Genomic DNA, 18,935 nt, shown 5'->3' with positions numbered 1-18,935 from the left:
TTGTTTTAACTTCTAAGTAAATAACGATCAAATGACTCGTATGTGCTTTACATAATAGTTAAAAAGAGCATTTTGAGCTCAAACTACCTCACTGACTGACTTTGTGTGTAGATGTGTTTCACAGTTATATGGGCGGGAAAGTTTGCGTGAGTGTGCGCTGTGTATTTGTTTGCAAAGACCATCCATGTTTTCTTGGTTAAAAGCTTTTTATTGGTTACAATAATTCATGGCAACATATCAGTATCACCACGCCACTGTACAAATACAAAAAAAAAAAAAAAAAAAGGTCTGGTGTGAAAAAAAGACTATAAAAATTATTCCATAACAAGTGATTATAATTTCACACAATAGCACTGTAAGAGAATTATCATGGCACCAAGTCCCTGGTCTTTACTGGCTTAAAACATAATAAATAAAAATCAAACGAAGGAAGTTTCAGAACAGTAAGTCAAAGTAGATTTGAAGGGCAGTGCATTTTCTTGTGACCATGCGGTGGCGGCGGTGGTCCTGTAATGCTAATGGGGAATACTTTTTTCCTCCGATGAGCGACTTTCAGAAACAACTTTTCCATTTTCTGATGAACTTGCACGGCCTTTGCCAAAAATACTGCGAACGCGTGCAGCAATGACGTTTGCAAGCCTGCTCTGAGGTTCAACATCTGCACTGCATGCGCCAAAGCTGCTGAAAAACAACAGCGTGCAGTCAAGTCTACTTCAATAATGAACACACTGCGGTTTTTGGTACTTTTGGACTCTAAAAGTATCAAATAAGGACATCACGTAGGGCTGCGGGGATGGAAAAGACTTCAGGTAAATACAACAGTTAGATGAAGTCAAGCACCTGTATTTGTTTTTTTTTTGGACTGAAGAATTTCCTGCTCTACTTGCATGAGCGAACGGCACAGGCACATAAAAGGATTACTGTTCCCGGGTTCCAGCTGCTAATAGTGCTGAATTACAGAGCGACACGATGGTTGTCTGCTAAGTCACTGTCAGTAATGCAGACAACACCCCCCCCCCCCACACACACACACTCCCTTCCTTTTAAGCTGTTAAGGGCTGAGGTGTTTTTTTTTTTCACAGCTAATGTTGGCAAATGAAAGTGAAAAAACTAAAGGAACAGCTCAACATTGTGGGAAAGGTGTCTACTCACTTCCTGGCACGGGGACTCGCACGCTAAGATGGCAGAGATGGATCCTATTTATTCTTTAAAAGCGCCGAAAGGAAGGCAAAATCTCACAACAATATTTAGAGGCTGCATATTTCTGTACAGTCATCGTTTGCCTCTCTAGGAAACCCTGCCTTTCATTATTCTTCATTGTGTGGATCTCAGAATAAAGCGCTATGGCTGAATGCAGCTCAGGTAGTATGAATACGAGTCCATTTAATCTTGAAGTTGTTTCTGTTTTTACAGGAAAAATGTTGAGAAAAGTGTTTTTCCTCATTAAGAGAAGCACTTTTAATTGTGACAAAGGCCGTTATGAAGCTGAACACAAACACGCAGCATCTAGTTACTGTCAGGCATCACAGACAATGCACCTCTACCAGTTTACAGACTCAGCTGCTCAGAGTCACACTAGATTAATAAATAAAGTCTAATTTGTACATTTTGGTCACGTTATGCTAATGACACACGAGTGTCAAGTAATTAACCCACGATCGTGCAGTTTGAAGGCCACACTCTTATCACAAACACCAGGATGGAGGCTTTGGATGTTCCTGGTGATGAATTGGCTGTTTAACCCTGATGCATCACGTCTGATATGTGTGGTTTTGTGAGTTTGAGACTTGCACATCGTTACTGTGAATTTTTCCCAGTGAAAGAAATGTCTCAATACATTTTTAAGCAATAAATTGGAAAAACAAACCCATTCATGTATTATGTTGTCTGGTTTCTGTGACAGTCTGAATATTAGTTTGTATTTACAGTGGCATCCAGTGACATTTTAATTAACTTTAATATTCTGATACGACTGCAAGAAAGCACATTTCCTAAAATTTCATACTGCTTCTTTAAATTCAAGCTGAGGACTCGTGAACACCTTATGTCCACCGACCTGAATAGAAAAATGAGCTCTGTCAGCACTCTGGGAAAACTCATCGTCCTCTCCTCATCATCACCATCACATGTAAGCAGCCGCCCTGTTTGATCATCAAACACCAGACTGGATTTAAAATCAGACGCTGAGGTGACTTTTGATTTGATGGAGGAAGAGGAGGAGGCTGCCACTGGAGTACAGTGAGCTAACGTGTAGTTTTCAGTTCACAGCTCAAGGTCTGTGGGTAACTTTGGCACCAGTCTAACACTTGGATCTATACGTTATCCACAAACGTCATCAGATTACACCCCACACACACCTCACAAAGATATTCTCAGGTTCAAAAACTAGAACTGCTTTTTAACATTTGCTGAAAAAGGACTTTCATGATGCAAAGCTGTGACGAAGCAGCGGGTCAGTAGACTGACACGGGGGCAAACGGGCATCTCACACATACTACAAACTGATCTGCAGTAGTAATATTAGAAAGCAGAGTTGTATAAAAGGTGCTGCTGAGCACTCGTTCTAAGCCGTCTGTGGTGTTGCGGTGGGTTTTCTGCAGGCACGCCTTCGTTTTGTAGTGTTCTACGGGGAAAACGTTCTTATTGATCAGCGCCTAAACAGGAAGCGTGAGAGAAAAACATTACGGTAGCTGAAGCTAGTTTAACCTCCGATTATGAATGATATCGTAAGGCAGAATGGAGACACGATAGCTCCACATCCACAGGTGCACCAACCCTCGTTATCCAGCCGTGCGGCTCAATGTTTACATCTATAAATAGGCACCTGAGACAGCTGATGGATAGGTCCAACTCACACACGTCACATGTGTGAGTGTTTAAAGCCTTTTAAGGAGCTGAGAATAATGGAAGATGCACGATAAGAAAATACTTAAATCAGAATTACCACGTCTATGTGTAAATAAGTCACGTGTGCTCGACGGTTTAACATTTGTACTACAGTTCATGAGTGCTTTTCTAGCTCTCTACTAAGTGTACATTTCACTTGCCATATGTAACAGTTCATAATGTTTCTGTTGAAAACAGTGAAAGTGTTAAACCCTTAAAAATGTGTAGTTTTGTTTTTTCTTCTTGTTACAGGCCTGTGGTGGCACTGCTGTGACTTTGGGAGTGGCTGCCATGGTTCCAGTCACACACCTTGTTAATGACAAACAACCCATCCTTCATTGAAAAGAAACGTCACGGTGAGCTGTGGAAGTCATCCCTCCTTCTGATGGACTCACTAATGTCCTTGGCGGTCCTGACATGAAGCTCCTCCTTTAAAAGGCCGCTCGGGGATAAGGTGTCCACTTGCAGCGCAAGGACACCGGCGTCATTTGAAGGGCGGTGCGTGATCTCAGATTGCGTAGGCCGCACGAAACAGGGATGCAACGACCTCCTTCAATCCTATCATTGCGACCGAAGCGGCCCCCTGAGCATCCACAGTCTACTCAAGCAGGGCCTCGGATAAAATAAAGTTTTCTATCTGAGTCTACAATTCACCAGTTTCTACGTTGGGGTTAAAGCTGGATCCAGACTTAAACCACAGCACTCCAATCACTTCCTTCCAAAATAAAAGACTGGTGGGAACGCTGGGATTCAGGCTTTTTTTGTTGGTTTTTGTTCTTTTTTTAAAAAGAGAGCGATCACAGCCATCATTGACATGAATGCAACATTTACAGGTACAGGGTGCATGAATGATGTCACCACCTGTAACCATGACACAGAGATACAGGTGAATAAGGTGAGTTTGATTTTTGGTTTAGGTGTCAGATCCTGTTTTCCTGCACGATGAATCGGTGCCACTAAATCAACGGGAAAATTTGGAAACATTACACTGCTTTGTATCCGTTTAAACTCCCACACGATTTGGCATCTTGTTGCATTACATGAGTATGTCCATTCAAAATAAAATACAATATCAAAAATGATATTTATAAAAAAAAAAACAACAACTCAAGGGCTGGAAATAATCTAAAAAAATATATACATACACATTATATATGCATATATGATGCATATATACACACACAATGCTATACATATATATGTATATACTGTCTTTATATATAAATGTACATGTTAGACACCGATGCTAATCGTGTTGTTAGTCATGGTAACACATACCTTTGGAAAATTATTCGTGTGAGGACCAAATCTTCTTTTCTGTAACATTTTTCCTGGACGCTCTGACTTCTGCTGCTGAGCAACAGCTCGGTGAACAAAACTAAACATCTGGTGCTTTCTCACAGGTCACCAGCAGAGATGATAACTGGGGGCTGAGTTAAGGAGAGTCAGCTAACACAGTGTGTGCACCCGCCCAGTGATGAGTTGGGATATGCCGGGTGGGGTTGTGGAGGGAGGAGGGGGTAGTTTTTGAGTATGACAGGCTCGTTTAATTCCAGATCCGGAGGAAACTGTCCCAGGAGCCGGTGGCCACAGCCATGCCGTCGCCCGTCACTCCTAAGCAGCTCACTCTGTTGTCGTGGCCCGCTAACACACCTGGAGGGTGAAAAACAAACCACAGTCACAGGTAGGGTCAAAACAAACCTCCATCCCACTGAGAATCGAGACTGCAGGTCAGCAATGACTTTAAAACATCAGCTGTATAAGTGATGCAGGCCTTCATGATGTCTGTATTTATCAGCTCGTGTTTTACATCCGTTATCTCGTCGAAAACAAAAGTCCACTGGTTTCGCTGGTTTGAATTTAAATAAACACACTTCAGAAGAGTTGAATTCAGTTTGCGTGCATTTCCCTCACTTCATCTGAGTCCTTCAACTCTAAATAATACCACAACCTTAATGGGACCAGTCGGACCCTGCTGTTGAACAATAAGAAATCTGAAATGCTGTATTTGCACAAGCAGCAAGGTTCACTGACGTGCACGTCATTAGCTGACAGACGCCACCGATCGTTAAAAAGTCACATGGGCGTCTTCATGAACACAAACTGTTTACAGGAGCTGAATAAGTTCTTGACATTTGTCAGTAGTAGAGAACCCACAATCAGAGTTCAGGTGTGACTCACCTGCACGCTCGCCCTTCAGCGTGTCCCAGACGTTGCAGTTGAAGTCATCATAGCCGGCCAGGAGCAGGCGGCCGCTCTTGGAGAACGCCACGGAGGTGATGCCACAGATAATGTTGTCGTGGCTGTACGTCATCAGCTCCTGGTCTGCACGCAGATCAAACAGCCTGCAGGTGGCGTCATCAGAGCCCGTCCCAAAGGCATTCCCATTGGGGAAAAACTGTTGGGGGGGGACATGGATAGCGCAGATAAGTGATGAATTGTACGTTTTCAGGGTTTTGTCTCTAAGGAAGTCGTTTCTATGACGATGCCTGTTTTACACTGCCAGGAAAAGATTATAATACAGGAAGCATGACAACCAACACACTGATGATTATTGTTGTCAAACACTGACGTCACTGCTCCTCCACAGGAAGGTGCTCAGCTTCAGTCTGTCACTCGCTCTGCTTTCATCATGCTGACATAAAGGCCGTGAACTTTAACCAGGCTTCACGTCGTCTTCAGGTTTTTAAAATGAGCCTTTTTCATTTGACTAAATGATAACTTTATTAATACATTTCAGTCAGACTTCACCCTCCACCCTCTTTGGCTGGGTGCTCTTCCTGCTCAACATTTGCTCCAGTATTATCCCGGTTCTCTGTCAGGCTACGGTGACAGCCGTTTGTTTGGAATAAACACAGGATCAGCCCACAATTTTCCTAGAAGTCTGCTACGCGGAAGCGCTCATAAAAAAGATAAACACCAGGTCACATTTACTTCTAAAATGCTGAGACATAATCAATCTGCAATAGTCTTTGTGATCGCCGACGCTCCCACGTCTCCTTGCGATTAAATCTCGGGTACTCACGCTGACGGCATTGATGTCAGACACGTGGCCGGTGAACGACTGCCTGCACATGCCGTCGCGGATGTCCCACAGCTTGGAAGTGGCGTCGCAGGCTCCCGACACAAAGGTCTTGTAGTCCGGGCTCAAAGACAAGCTCATCACATCGCCTGTATGGCCAGAGAAGCTTGTAGTTTGCTGGCCCGTCTCTATGTCCCACAATGCACTGCAACAAGGAAGCAGGAAAGACATATGAATTCTTTATGAAAAATATGCTTTATTAGACTTTCTCATTCATGGATCGTATTGCAATATCATCGCAGTGATCAAAGGCTCTGCACGCAGCTTTACAAACCTCCTGTGATGACAACATGCACGTTACGCAGCTCGTAAGAGCGTCCGCAGTCTACTGCGAAACATCACTGGAATATTTGAATGGTTTAAACTGCTCACCAGGTGGTGTCTCCAGAGCTGGTGAGTATCTGGTTATCATCCAAGAAACGGCAGCAGGACAAATAACCTGGAGGCAAACAGAAGGTTCCAGATGAGACGAGGACTCCTGTGTGCTCCCCACTCACACTGTGTACTTCCTCTCTCCTACTGTCAGCTCTTCCACATGTTTCACACTGGCTGTGCTTCCTAATGCAACCCTAAAGGGATTAATGTCTCCTCCTGAAATCAAACTGGGGAGGTGTGAGCCACTACACTGTAGAAAAGCCCTTATGGCCCCCGTCAGCCAGGACATGCAGGATCTACAGCTACAGTACAGAAGTCAGATTGGATTCAAATGTTTAATATGAAAACAGAATAAATAAATATAAGGGTCGCTGGTCTCTCCCTCCCCCAGACTCACCTGTCTAATCTTCACTCTCCGATAAAAGCAACAAATAATAAAAAAGAAAGAAATATGAAAGATCTTATTGAGGGTCTGTGAATTATGACAGAGTATCAGGGCCACATATTCATTCTGAGAATAAAGTTGAAATGTGAAGATTGATGAATCAAACGACTCCACGCCAGCCTCTAAACCGGCTCATGTAGATGAGTTAGTGAGACGACTCAAACGTTTCGGATCAGTTCTGGTTTTCCTTCTGATCGCTGCAGCTTTCTGCAGAGCTCCCCAACATCCTCACACTTATCCCCACCCTGTGTTTACGAGCTAAAACACAAACGATGACTTTCTGAGACTCTGACGGACAGTTTCACTAACTTTTCCCCTTCATGTGGCTCTAGTGCTCGTTTGTAATTAACCGTCTGTATTTGTTTCTTGGCTGAGCGTGTGCTTACCTGTGTGTCCAGGTAGCTCTCTGGTGACGCGCACGTTGCCTTCGCGGGTCTTCAGGCTGTATATGGAGCAGATGTTGTCCAAACCTCCACAGGCCACGTAGTTTCCAGAAGGGGCGTAGGCGCACGTCATCACCCATGAAGAGCGCAGAGGGATGGCGTGCATCTGATTAAAAGGAAAGTGATTTCGTTATTAAATACAGTGAAAGCGCTTCATGTGGCGCCTTAGTTTGACTAAAAGCTTCAAGGCTGAGTTCAACTGATGAAAATTAGATCAAAACATTATTTTCACTTATAGGAACTTAAGTAAAAAGGAAATGAAAGGATGGATTCTTCTATTTCTTCATCTGGTGCTGTTGCAAACAAAATAAAATAAAGAAAGTAGAAGCCATAATTAACTGATGCATACGTGAGAGATGAGGGTCTGAAATCACTATTTTACGTTGCACTGGGTTGGATCTTAATGCAGGTGCAGTTGTAGATGTTACAAAAATCACAACAAAAATAATCAAACCTTATTTGTTGTGTAGCTGTCCCAGATGATTAGCTTCCCATCTTGTGATGCACTGACAAGTAACCTAAAAACGAGGTGAGAAGAGCAGCGTGACTCTGAGCTCGTGGTGAAAAGCCTACACGAGCTAAGCTGCATGCACCCAGTTTCATTAAAAGCAATGAGAGCCAGCCTTGCAAGTTACTGCGCTGCACTGTCAGCCTGGTTACAACGCTCTCACTTCTTCTCCCGCTGGAAGCCTCTTCGTCCCAGGTAATGTCCCACTCTGTGGAATATTTATTACCCCAGTTACATAAAAGTCTACTGTCGGGTGGGAAAGCGCTAGAAAGAAGCAGAGGTGGGGCGGCTAAATGTATCGGCAGCAAAAATAGCCCCGAGAAAAGGTGGAGTCAGAGATGGGTACGATAGGGCGAGATCTACAGATGGTGCAGATGCACAAACAGCTGGAACCCCTCCCTCCTATCCTGACTGGGTGTTTCCATCTCTCCGGGGACAGGAAGTAGCTTGTTGGTGCTGCGGTACAAATCAAGAGGAGAGCTATCATGCTCAAATGTCAGTAGCTGTATACAAAACAAACAGTGGCCACCTGCAGGGTCACCTGGAGGGTGCGAGGCACACCCAGGCACACATTCACACCTACACACCAACGAGGACACACCTGTGCATCTGAGCAGAACCTTCTAATGAAACTGCATCTTATGTTAATAAAAACTACTAACTACAAAAACAGAGACACTTATTAATCTGTATCTACCAACGTATTGCCTAAGGATTAGTGATGTGCATGCACACTCATGGTGACATTAACTGCTCCGTCTCAGTGCTCATAACTGCAGCAAACCGTTAAAAAGGCAGTTTGTAAGCTTGAATTCATCGAGCACTCAGTGCATGTAGCGACAGCTGAAGATTTCCTCACTGGTAAAATTTGAAATATATTAATTATTTTTAAAAATGTTCTGATTTTAGGAACTTACAAACTGCATCCTTAAGAAGATTATTAAATAAGCTGTGGTAGCTGCGATTACTATTGTGCTCACAGTAAAACGGTGCTCGTCCCATGTATGGTGGTATTAGTCATATTAATAGACAGGTAGCAGTAAAAACATGAACAGCAGTAGTGGTAGTAGTTTAGCCCCACACCTGGGACTGTCGTCACTGCACCAGTGCATTGCATTGGAAGACAGACACAAAGAAAGAGAGTGACACACACACACAAAGATACAATTTTTAACAGCAATAAATACGAGAGGTTGTGAACCTCACGACTGTAAATTCATTTTTGCTGTGCAGCACACTTTCACCTGGAGCTTGTGTTGGTCTACAAACTGTTAATAAATGTCGTATAAATGAAGCATCAACAGAGATTAACCCAGGATGTGACTGAGGATTTATGGTTATGACTGCTTTCTAAAGGTGTGTTCATATTTGATTTCAATAAAAAGCAGACCATCAGCCCCACAGGCAGACTCCATGTAGTCTGACCACGGTCATTCTGTTACTGACCAACCAGAACTCAAATTCAGTGCCAGCACTGCCAGCTAGAGACAAAGCAGATCAACTACTGCCAATTCAGAAAAGATGCCATCAGGCGAAGCAGCATCTCAGTGAATACAAGTCCAACATTCACTGCTCTGGACTCCTCCAGCAGAAAACAGCTGAGTGATTAATGTACGAATGCTCCAATACAACAAAAACCAAAGCCGTAGTAAGTAGAGATGGACCGATCCGATATTAAGTATCGGTATCGGTCCGATACTGACCTAAATTACTGGATCGGATATCGGAGAAAAATAAAAAATGTAATCCGATCCATTAAATATCACGAAAGCACCTCACAAAACTTGCAACGCGCCGTAACTCGCCTCAGAACGTTAGCACGTCGGAGCAGTATGCATCACGTGATAGAGCGGCTGTGGCATGCGGGACCTGTCGGTGGTCTGGATAGCATTTGGAGCTTCGCTAGCAACCCGGCATTTCATCTCCGACAAAGTTATCCCCGAGAGAAGTAAAGCAAGTGTGTAACAAGCGATATATGGAGCGACTGCCTCTTCTTGCTGCTACTTCAATCATGAAACTGCTTAATGATCAGCTGATCGGCTTTTCTGTCGCGAGTCCGTCTCTCTGGTTTGTTTTTGGCCCACTTTGCGCCAGAAAGAGGAAACCAGCGGCTGAACAACAGCAGCACGTTTAAGCTTGATCAGCTGTTGTTAGAATTTATTTAATATTACTTTCTACTCGAGGATCTTTTTCTACAGCTGACGGCTGTAACTGTGCAGGGGCGGATCTATCAAAGTTTAGCCAGGGGGGCCGATAGGGCATGAACAGGGAAAAGGGGGCACAAAGACATACTTTTCTTTCTTATTCTCATTTAAAATGTCGAGCTTTTAATAAATAATTATCTGACACCCAAAGTTTTAATTTGATGCAAAATGAATAGAAGTCAATTACTATATATAGTAACTATTAAGTCTAATATACCCTAGTAAGCTATAGTACTTTTTCCTTTGGGAAGGTACCATCTGTGCAGTCTGCAATTTTGTTGAAGAAAGATGTTGAATCTATTTAATATTTCTTGAAAAATAATTGATTTCTGTGCATTTTTTTTTCACACTGCATCAAATTAAAGTTGATTACGTCGATTAAGCATCATGAGGTGGAGCGTGAGGGGTGGTTCCCTATTTTTTATTTATTTATTTTTGTTGTTGCTGGGAGTTGGAACTCTATTAGTTAGGTTGCTTAATATTTACGCTAAGTACTCTTTAAAATACCAGAATAGGGAGGATGGTGTAGGTTTAAGTTTATTAGATTGATCAGTATTGCTGAACTATGAAATATTTTTTTTTGCATACAGGTATAACAGAATAGCTTTAGTGTAGTTGTTGTTTTAAACTTGAGTATGAACTTATACAAAATGCAGCAAGATATTTAAAAAACAGTTTTGTTGATTAAAAAACACTATATCGGATTCATATCGGTATCGGCAGATATCCAAATTTATGATATCGTATCGGACATAAAAAAGTGGTATCGTGCCATCTCTAGTAGTAAGCAGACGCTCAATGAAAGAGCAGAAAAAGAACATTGCTCGAGTGAATTTCACATCCTGGCTGCAGTTAATAATTCTGTTGTCTGTATAACCAGCACACTACCTGGAGTCACTCCCCCAGTGCATTGCATAGATCTTGGCCAGGTGGCCCCTGAGAGTGCGTCGCGTCCGCATCTGTATCCGGCCCACCGAGTCCAGACCAGCTGTGATCTGCCAAAACACAGGAAGAAGTGTCAGCGGTTACACTAGAAGGCTCACACACACTCATCAGTGGACACCAAAAACAGGCCATTATCTGTCGACGAGGCAGCGGGGCGAACGTTAGACGAGCTCACGCTGCTGCACGTCTGTGGGATATTTATATGGATCCAATGACAGCATGTGTAAATACTGACACACTGAGATCCCCGGTTTTTATTCTGATTTACATGAGATATAATTGATCAAATTTATGTAATTTTTCACACATTATTCACAAGTAACACGTGTGGCAAAAAGATCTACCAATGAACCGAATGGTAAATGCATTTATAGATATATAGTAACCTTAAACTCGTACCTGTGACAGAGTGGAGTCACTGCAGGCTTTTCTGGCATCCTGCAACGTAACAAAACGGGAAATGTTAGCGTATTCAACCACCACGTAGCAAACGGCTCATCAATGTGTTTAAACCTGCTGTGATTCACCGCCAGTCGCAGAGATGATCAAACAGCAATCACACAGACCGACTGATGTTTATTCAAGTGACGGTCTGACAAAAGTTACACACGTCACAGTGTCGCTGCATGCAGTGAACACACAGAGGCGCACGTGTGATGTATGCACACACACAAAAACAACAACAACAATATAAACAAAAAAGCACAAACAGCATGTCGTCGTACCCGAATCTGATTGCGTAGTTGCTCAGCTTCCTGTCGCAATTGTTCCAGCTCGCTCATTGTTTCGCTGATGGGCCACGCTCTGCTCCAAACACCGACTACGCTGGGAAAACACACGCATGCAAACTCACACGCACACACACACACACGCACTCACGCACACTTTACCAGCTGACGCCTGCAAGAAAGACAGAAGAAACACTTTTAGGTTGAAGGATGGGAAACAAACACAAGTATCCTGTTTGGGTTCACACCAAAGAAGAAGGTGCTGCAGAGGGTGGGGCCGGGCGGAGCTCCAAGGGTGGTCTGGCTCTTCAAACACCCTCCTCAGTCTGGTTCAAAAGGCCATCTGAGCCAGGCTCTGACCTTTACTGGCTCAATCAGCCTTTTGTGTTGCTGCATTGCACTGGCTGCTCCGCCCGCAGTCTGTGTTTTTGTGTTGAATGTGCTCTGTTGTGTACTGTGGGCAGATCTGGATTGTCTATTTGATAACATGTCCAAGTGGGGAAAGAAAGCATATATTTTTTAGTTTGTGTGTGAGTGTCTATCTAAATGTGTGTGTCAGGGTTAAGTGCGTCATCCCTTTGCAGATGCATGCGCACAAACATGCACGCGCACATGCCGGTTGCCACTTCCTTTACCTTGGGGAGTCTGAATGTGGGTCACAGAGCACTTACACACTCCTTGGAAATGTTTGGACAGCAACCCCCCCTCCACACGGCTCCAACATACCTCGCCCCGCCCCCTGACTTTCCACTCTGTTTCACAGTCCAGAAGACAAACTCAGGGAGATTACATTTTTAGTCCCGTTTTCTAAAATTCAACAATTAAACCAAGTTCAGTCTTTCCTCTTCACAGGAAACAGTGCAGATGTAACGAGGAGGATGTTTGTGTTTCAGCTTCAGTTTTGCAGATGCTTTAAAGCCGTGGTACACGAGGTAATTCATGAGCACAATCGTGGAAAAAAAGGCAGGTAAACAACATAAGATAATGATAAGATGTTTATACAGTTCAGATGACTTTTATCTCGACATCACTTGAGCTGGTTTTGGCCCGTTTTTCCACTGCACTGACACAACAGAGACCTCGACTGCTCGTCGTGGCCTTGGCTCAGCCAACGGGGTCTTTGACAGGCACTGCAACGCTCTCAGCGCTTCTCCAGCTGACGCAACCCCCACTAAGAAGGGTCTGGGCGTCAGCTCTCCAGTGATGTGCACCCACGCTATCACTGCTTTGGATCCACTACCCTGTACCTCTCTGCCACGTCACCATGTGCCTCTCGTGGAGGACCATAACACCCAGTTTGACCTTCTCCACCTCCTGGTTATGCTGGGAGATGACGTGAGAAATAATTCAGCTTCATAATGCTGACAGACAGAAGGATATCCAACCAGAATAAAACTGCAAGCACTGATTTATGGGAGTGTCACATGAATGTTCATATTCCAGTAGTGATTATTATTCATTCAGCAGCTAAAACAGAACACATGAAAGTGCTGTCGTAAGCACAAAGACAGGCAAAACACACGCTCATACAACATTTACGTGTAGTGACTTACAGTTGTGAAACTCGGGTCGTTTGTGTATGTGTGTATTTTTTCCCTCCACTTGTGTGATTTGAGTCATGCGTGCAGCCAGTGAGCTGGCCTACAAAGACCTAGATCATGGCCCAGGATCAGCCGCAACAAAAGCGGAGCTGTGTGTTGCAGCTGCCCATTGTTTAGTATGTGGTGCCAGTATAGCAGATAGGTCTGCTTGGCACCGCCGCCACATTTGGGGCCTCTGCGATAGGCCACGGGAGGCCACAATTGCTACTTCTCTGCACAACATCCAAGCACACAGCCCTCCGTGCATTCATTCATCTTGTTCAGCCTGGTGCTCCCAGTGGCCAACAGGACACCGCGGTGCCTAAACTGGGATAAAACATCTGCTGCCTGCTTCAAACTGTGGACATGTAAGACAGAAAGGCACTGGTGGAAATAATCACAAACGCTACATTTTATTTTGAAAACTGACCACAGGCATTTTCGGCTGCTCCCTTATTTCCCAAAGGATCAGGACAGCGGACAGATGTGCATCTTTGATCGTGCAAAGACTCCAGGCCTGGGCCCAGCACTAGCTGCTGATGCCCCGAGCCCGGGTGTGTCTCCTCCTGGTCTCATACCGCAGAGCTTTCACATTACAGGTGAATGTGTCACCTGGTAAATCACTGAGAATAATCTCAACAAACAGCTTAAGCATCACTCAGTGTTTGTGCACAAAATGTTTAGCTATAAAGCCAAAGTGACTTTTATCTAATAACTTCTCATTAACAGCAGCAATCAAATGTAAGGAGTAATGACTTAAGTACTGATCAATATAGTTCACAAAGTGTTTCACAAAGCATCAAATCATCAGGACAAAGAACATTTTAATTAAGACACGAGAAATCTATAAAATAAATAAAAACTACAATATATTAAAATGACATTTAGATTTGTTACAGTAACAGAAAAAACACACATGGCCTCAAAGCCTGCAGTATAATAATCTTTTTTTTTTTTTTAAACTCACTGTTTTTAGTTTCTTTGAATGTTAATTAATAGTTTAATAGTTTGACTATGATACTGGCTGCTGTTGCTGCTTTTATGACTTAATCAATACTGCGAACCTGTCTGTGTTTATCATGTGTGAGGAATACAAACGTTATCTGAACTGTATCCAACTCCAAGACACATAAGTTCACTGCTCGCTCACTAAACTCTACATCCGTGTCAGACTGTTCAGTGTCTGCTCCTGCAGACACACAGACACAGTAGTTCATGTTAAGGCAGAACTACACCTAAGGACAGCATGGGAACTCCAAAGGCAAATCCTATGAGATCTGAATCAGAAAAATCCAACTGTGAGAACACACAGTGGTCTAGTTTTATTTAACAGAGCAGCAGCTTTAGGGGCACGGCAAAATAAAATGAGCAGGAGGTTTACCAACATCCAGGTGTGGACACACTTGGGCCTGCTGTGAGCACCTTATACCAGTGCTTACAGTAAGTTGTCCATATTATGACTTCTGAAATCATATCTTATACCTGTATACAGCACAAATCCTCTTATTATTAAAAAGAATGACTTACACCTTGTGATAAAATTTTAATTACTTGGAATCAATCAGTGCTCTAAACCAACGTTTTTCAGGCTCTTGTCTAGCGAGCACTCAAAGCACTTTATACAATATGCCTTGTTCACACAAGGTCTTTTTGCTTTGTCTAAGTGCTCTATCACCCTCAGATGAAGGCATCAATATCTGGGATCGAACCACCGAGCTTCCGATTACTAGATAAGATTGACTAGTATTAGATTTTTTGTTTGTTTGTCTTCAGCTGATGCCACGTGCTGGGTTATTTGTTAGAAAACACACCAAAAAGACAAAACGTGATTTGTAGTGAATGTGCACCTACTGAAATGAGTAGGAGGCAGCAGGGCAACTCCACAGGTGTGAACTTGTTCAGGTGACCTACAGACTATTCCAGACATCTAGAGAATGAAGCAAATATCTGAAAAATGTCCCGTATGGTGAGGCTTCCTGCAATAACTAGAGCACATATGAAACTGCACAGGAAATATGCGCCATGATTATGATTTCATTGCTTCCGCACTTGTTCTGAAGTAGGTTAATGCTTAAATAAAATCCCCCCAAAGCGTCACACTGCTCTGGGTCAAAGCAGAGGCCCAAACCCGAGCATACTCAGTTTATAGTAGGACATGAACCTCTGCGAAACACCGAGCTGCGGACATTTGTGGTCATCCTTCCGATCATCTTATCGACCAATCAGCTAGCCGGTCTAGCTTTCCCCACATTTAAAAGCTTTTTGTTTAAACAGTGAAACACTTTACTATGCAAAGACCAAAAGCAAAATGTATTCCATTTTTACAAACGTGTAAAGACACTGAATACATCCGTGACACACGGACCAAAGAGCAGGAGCCAAACGGCGCGGCACCAGTTGATGCTCAGAGGAAGGCTGTCATGTATATTTAGTAGAAAAGGAAAAGAAAATCTACGCAGCCACATATGAGAGAACCAGATGTATGAAATGGAAATATCTGAACTGCTGTCTGCCCAGTGAAGGGTTTTGCCCCTACAGTTCCGCCTGACAGTGTGTAAAAGGCCGCGTTTGGTGAGCAGAGAAATTTCAACAACGTAAAGCTTTTAGCTTAGAGAAAGAAAACAGCGCAGCCCGGGAACAGTTATTTCAACACTGCTGCCTGGAGCGAACCAGCTAACGGCGGTTTTTGCATATCAGCCGAGCTCAATGTAAAACAAACAAAAACAGCCGCGACCAGAGCAGGAAATAGCGTTTGTAAAAGAAAAATAAAAAAAAAACGCCACCAAAATATCAAGACTTGAGTGCACGTCCTCACCTGAAAACAGGCGGTTTGGGGCTCCGTCCGTCCTTCAGTCCGAGTCACACCGATCCGTTTTCACACGACAACCATGGCCACAGCTGTGAGGGAATCGCAAAGGGAGCCGTGCTAATTTTAAGCCCGTTTTAATCGGTTTAAATGGTCAGAAGCGAGCGCGACTCGTGTCGGATTTGACTAAAATTTTCACCAAGCAGGCTAATCACCACACCCATGAAAGTGGGAACATAGCAACAGCCTACGCTGAGGGGTGCCCGCTACATGACACATTCATATTCATGTTTCCTTGTTAATACAACAACTTGTAGTGTAACAATGTCGTACTAAATTAGTTATAATTACGTCAATAATCTCGAGGAATCATTAACAACACTTTAACTAGCTCTAAAAATATCTATAATGACTCGTACACCCTACGGGCGAAATGGTACCGTCTGGCAGCTCCCTCTACAAAAAGGAACCGAATGGGATACAGGAAACAAATATTAGACCTAAAAAGCCAGTCATTGTAGTGATTCAAACGACAGTCATCTAAGGTTTGCAAACTCCACCTTTGCCCTCTCATTCAAATACAAACTGAGTAAATAACGCAGACACTGCAGTAGAAGTGAAAGGTGAGGAGACTGCAGTGTTTTTAACAACTTCACGAATGTAGTCTGTCAACAGCAACAGTTGTGACCACATAGACTAGCGATGGCTGAGACGTGAAGGTACCTGCAGGTCTGCTGTAGAGCTTCGCACCGTGAAAGGCCAGACAAGAAATGAACCGATTAATCAAAATCAAAAATGAGTGGTAAGTGCAGCTCTAAAATGTGTATGACAAACATAGCTCGCTCTTCATCATCAAAGTAGCAGAAATATTTGTCTACTTTCTCTAGTCATCCTTTGGTTTCTTGACAGTTTAATGGATTTCGTTGCTTTACTATTCAGACAAATCTAATGAGTGAGTTAGAATTATAAATCTGTCTAAAACAAACTGAAATCCCTCAGGAGACAGCTGTGCCAAGTCTCACCCTGGCACACAGCAGTTGGCCTGCAGTGGGTTCATTGAAAACGATCTCTCTCCATTAGGACAGGATGAATATTTAATGGGGCCAATGAAAGGGAGCAGTGGGATAGGCTTTTCCATATCTCTGCACGAGCCATAATCAATGGAAAGGAGATGAAAGTTTTCCAGCGCCTGGTTTCCTTTCGGAGTTGCATGGGGGCAGATTAAGTCTAATTTAATTCATACACACAGCAGTAGTATGAGGATTAGGATTACCATGATAGCAGAGACATATGCCTTGGATGGTTTGCCATTAGTGCCAATGGGATTACATTTTCTTTATTTTACAGTGTTAATTTGCACAGCCTCGGAACAGGATATTATTCACAGTATGTTTTATTCATTAGCCTGTATTCATACATTAAAACCACACATTCTACAGCATTTAGCAAAATAGAAATTCGATCCGTAGGATGACACCTGCCAAAACCACAATCAATAATTTGCCCATGTGTTATAGAAAATACATCTTATCAGTCATAATAAAGATAATCAGAACATTTAAGTGGATTTAGTATTACTGTTTCATTTATAGCGTGCTTGTAAAGTTGTACTAACAAGTTTAAGCCAGCCGGTTTCACAGATGACATAATACTGGGTCACCCTTTAGCGTTTTGTCAGATCATGTCTGAAGTTATGCAAAAATAGACTCCTAATTGCACAAGGTAGAGCTAAATCATGCAGCCTGAACACCGCTACAGCTCAGCTCTAGTCATGTGCTACATTAGTCAACACTGAGTGCTGTCGTTTTTTTTGTTTTGTGTTTTTGTAGTGTTTTGGATCAGAGATTGGTTTTAAATGGAAGATAACTGCCTAAGAAGAAGTCAGCTTGTGTTCTCTCTGTATAGTGAGCAAAAAAGACTGAATTCATTAACCAGCTGAGAATCGCAGTCAGTGTGTCCAAAAGCACATCCTAGGCCAATCAGGTCCCTTGGTCCATTGCTTAGCAACCAGGAAGGAAGAAGCAGGGTTGGGTTGGGGGGAGCAAATTGACACTGTAAAAATAGAACATCAATAGCCTGGTGTGTGAAAAAAAGAAAGACACACATGTTGCCGAGGCTATAAATAGTTTCCTGGAGCCTGGAACAGGTATTGTGTACAGTAGCTTTGTCGTGTTGTTGTACATTTTTGCATTTATTCGAATTTAGCAACACAGCTCAAAGCATAGCAGTCATGCAAGTGAATAACATCATTTGAATTTTACGATGATTTTATGGCATAGGAGAAACAGCAAGAACTGACGTACCTGTATACTGCTGACTACAAATCATCCCAAAACCATCAACAGGTCGGCACAATTTAGATTTTTCTGTTTGTCAGCGTGGATACAAAATTCTCAGCATGCTGTAATAATACATTTCAGCGTATTATCACTGACGTTTTTGGAAATCCATAAGGGGAGGGGGTTAGGGTTTGTTTTTCATTTTAGTTAATAAATAATAAATAATAATAATATAAAATCACCAGGATAATATCTGATCTTTCTGCCTCATATCATAAATCTGTGTGCATATTGTTCAGGGGAATTCCAGTGATCTTTTCTCATATTACACCACCTTTATATATGACATTTTTAAACTGGGTAATGCATGTGTCTTGTGTAGAACAGTGTGCTCAAAAATAGATCTATCATATCCAATTCAGTTTCACAGGACTGCTCAATAATGACCCCAAAACGTGGGGGATCCGATCGAGTGGAGATAACGGGACGTCAATCCCCCACCTCCTAAATGTTGGGTTTTTTTTAATCCCGATGTTTCGATTTTAGGCCACATGCCATCACACCCCCATGTAATACTTTCACAGTATCAGAGGCAATTAAAATGTGTAGCAACAGTAAAAGGCTTTATCGGGGCCGTCTTATCCACCAGACATC

The 18,935-nt window shown here is 42.9% G+C and overlaps 1 protein-coding gene across 1 annotated transcript; it reads right to left on the bottom strand.

Annotated features, from left to right (window-relative positions):
* Positions 1–296: 296 nt before the first annotated feature.
* LOC308394346 (guanine nucleotide-binding protein subunit beta-4) lies at positions 297–16,232 on the bottom strand. Its single transcript, XM_080878606.1, has 10 exons — positions 16,012–16,232; positions 11,614–11,788; positions 11,288–11,326; positions 10,832–10,938; positions 7,686–7,749; positions 7,175–7,337; positions 6,341–6,407; positions 5,912–6,113; positions 5,068–5,284; positions 297–4,539 (listed from the first exon to the last, which is right to left on the bottom strand). Exons 2-10 carry the CDS (start codon positions 11,668–11,670, stop codon positions 4,433–4,435), a joined length of 1,023 nt encoding a protein of 340 aa, XP_080734732.1. The 5' UTR covers positions 11,671–11,788; positions 16,012–16,232; the 3' UTR covers positions 297–4,432.
* Positions 16,233–18,935: the final 2,703 nt, after the last annotated feature.

Source organism: Rhamphochromis sp. 'chilingali', assembly GCF_963969265.1.
Source record: "Rhamphochromis sp. 'chilingali' genome assembly, chromosome: 3".
In the NCBI taxonomy this organism is placed as follows: Eukaryota; Metazoa; Chordata; class Actinopteri; order Cichliformes; family Cichlidae; genus Rhamphochromis; species Rhamphochromis sp. 'chilingali'.
This window is presented reverse-complemented; position numbering and strand designations above follow the sequence as displayed.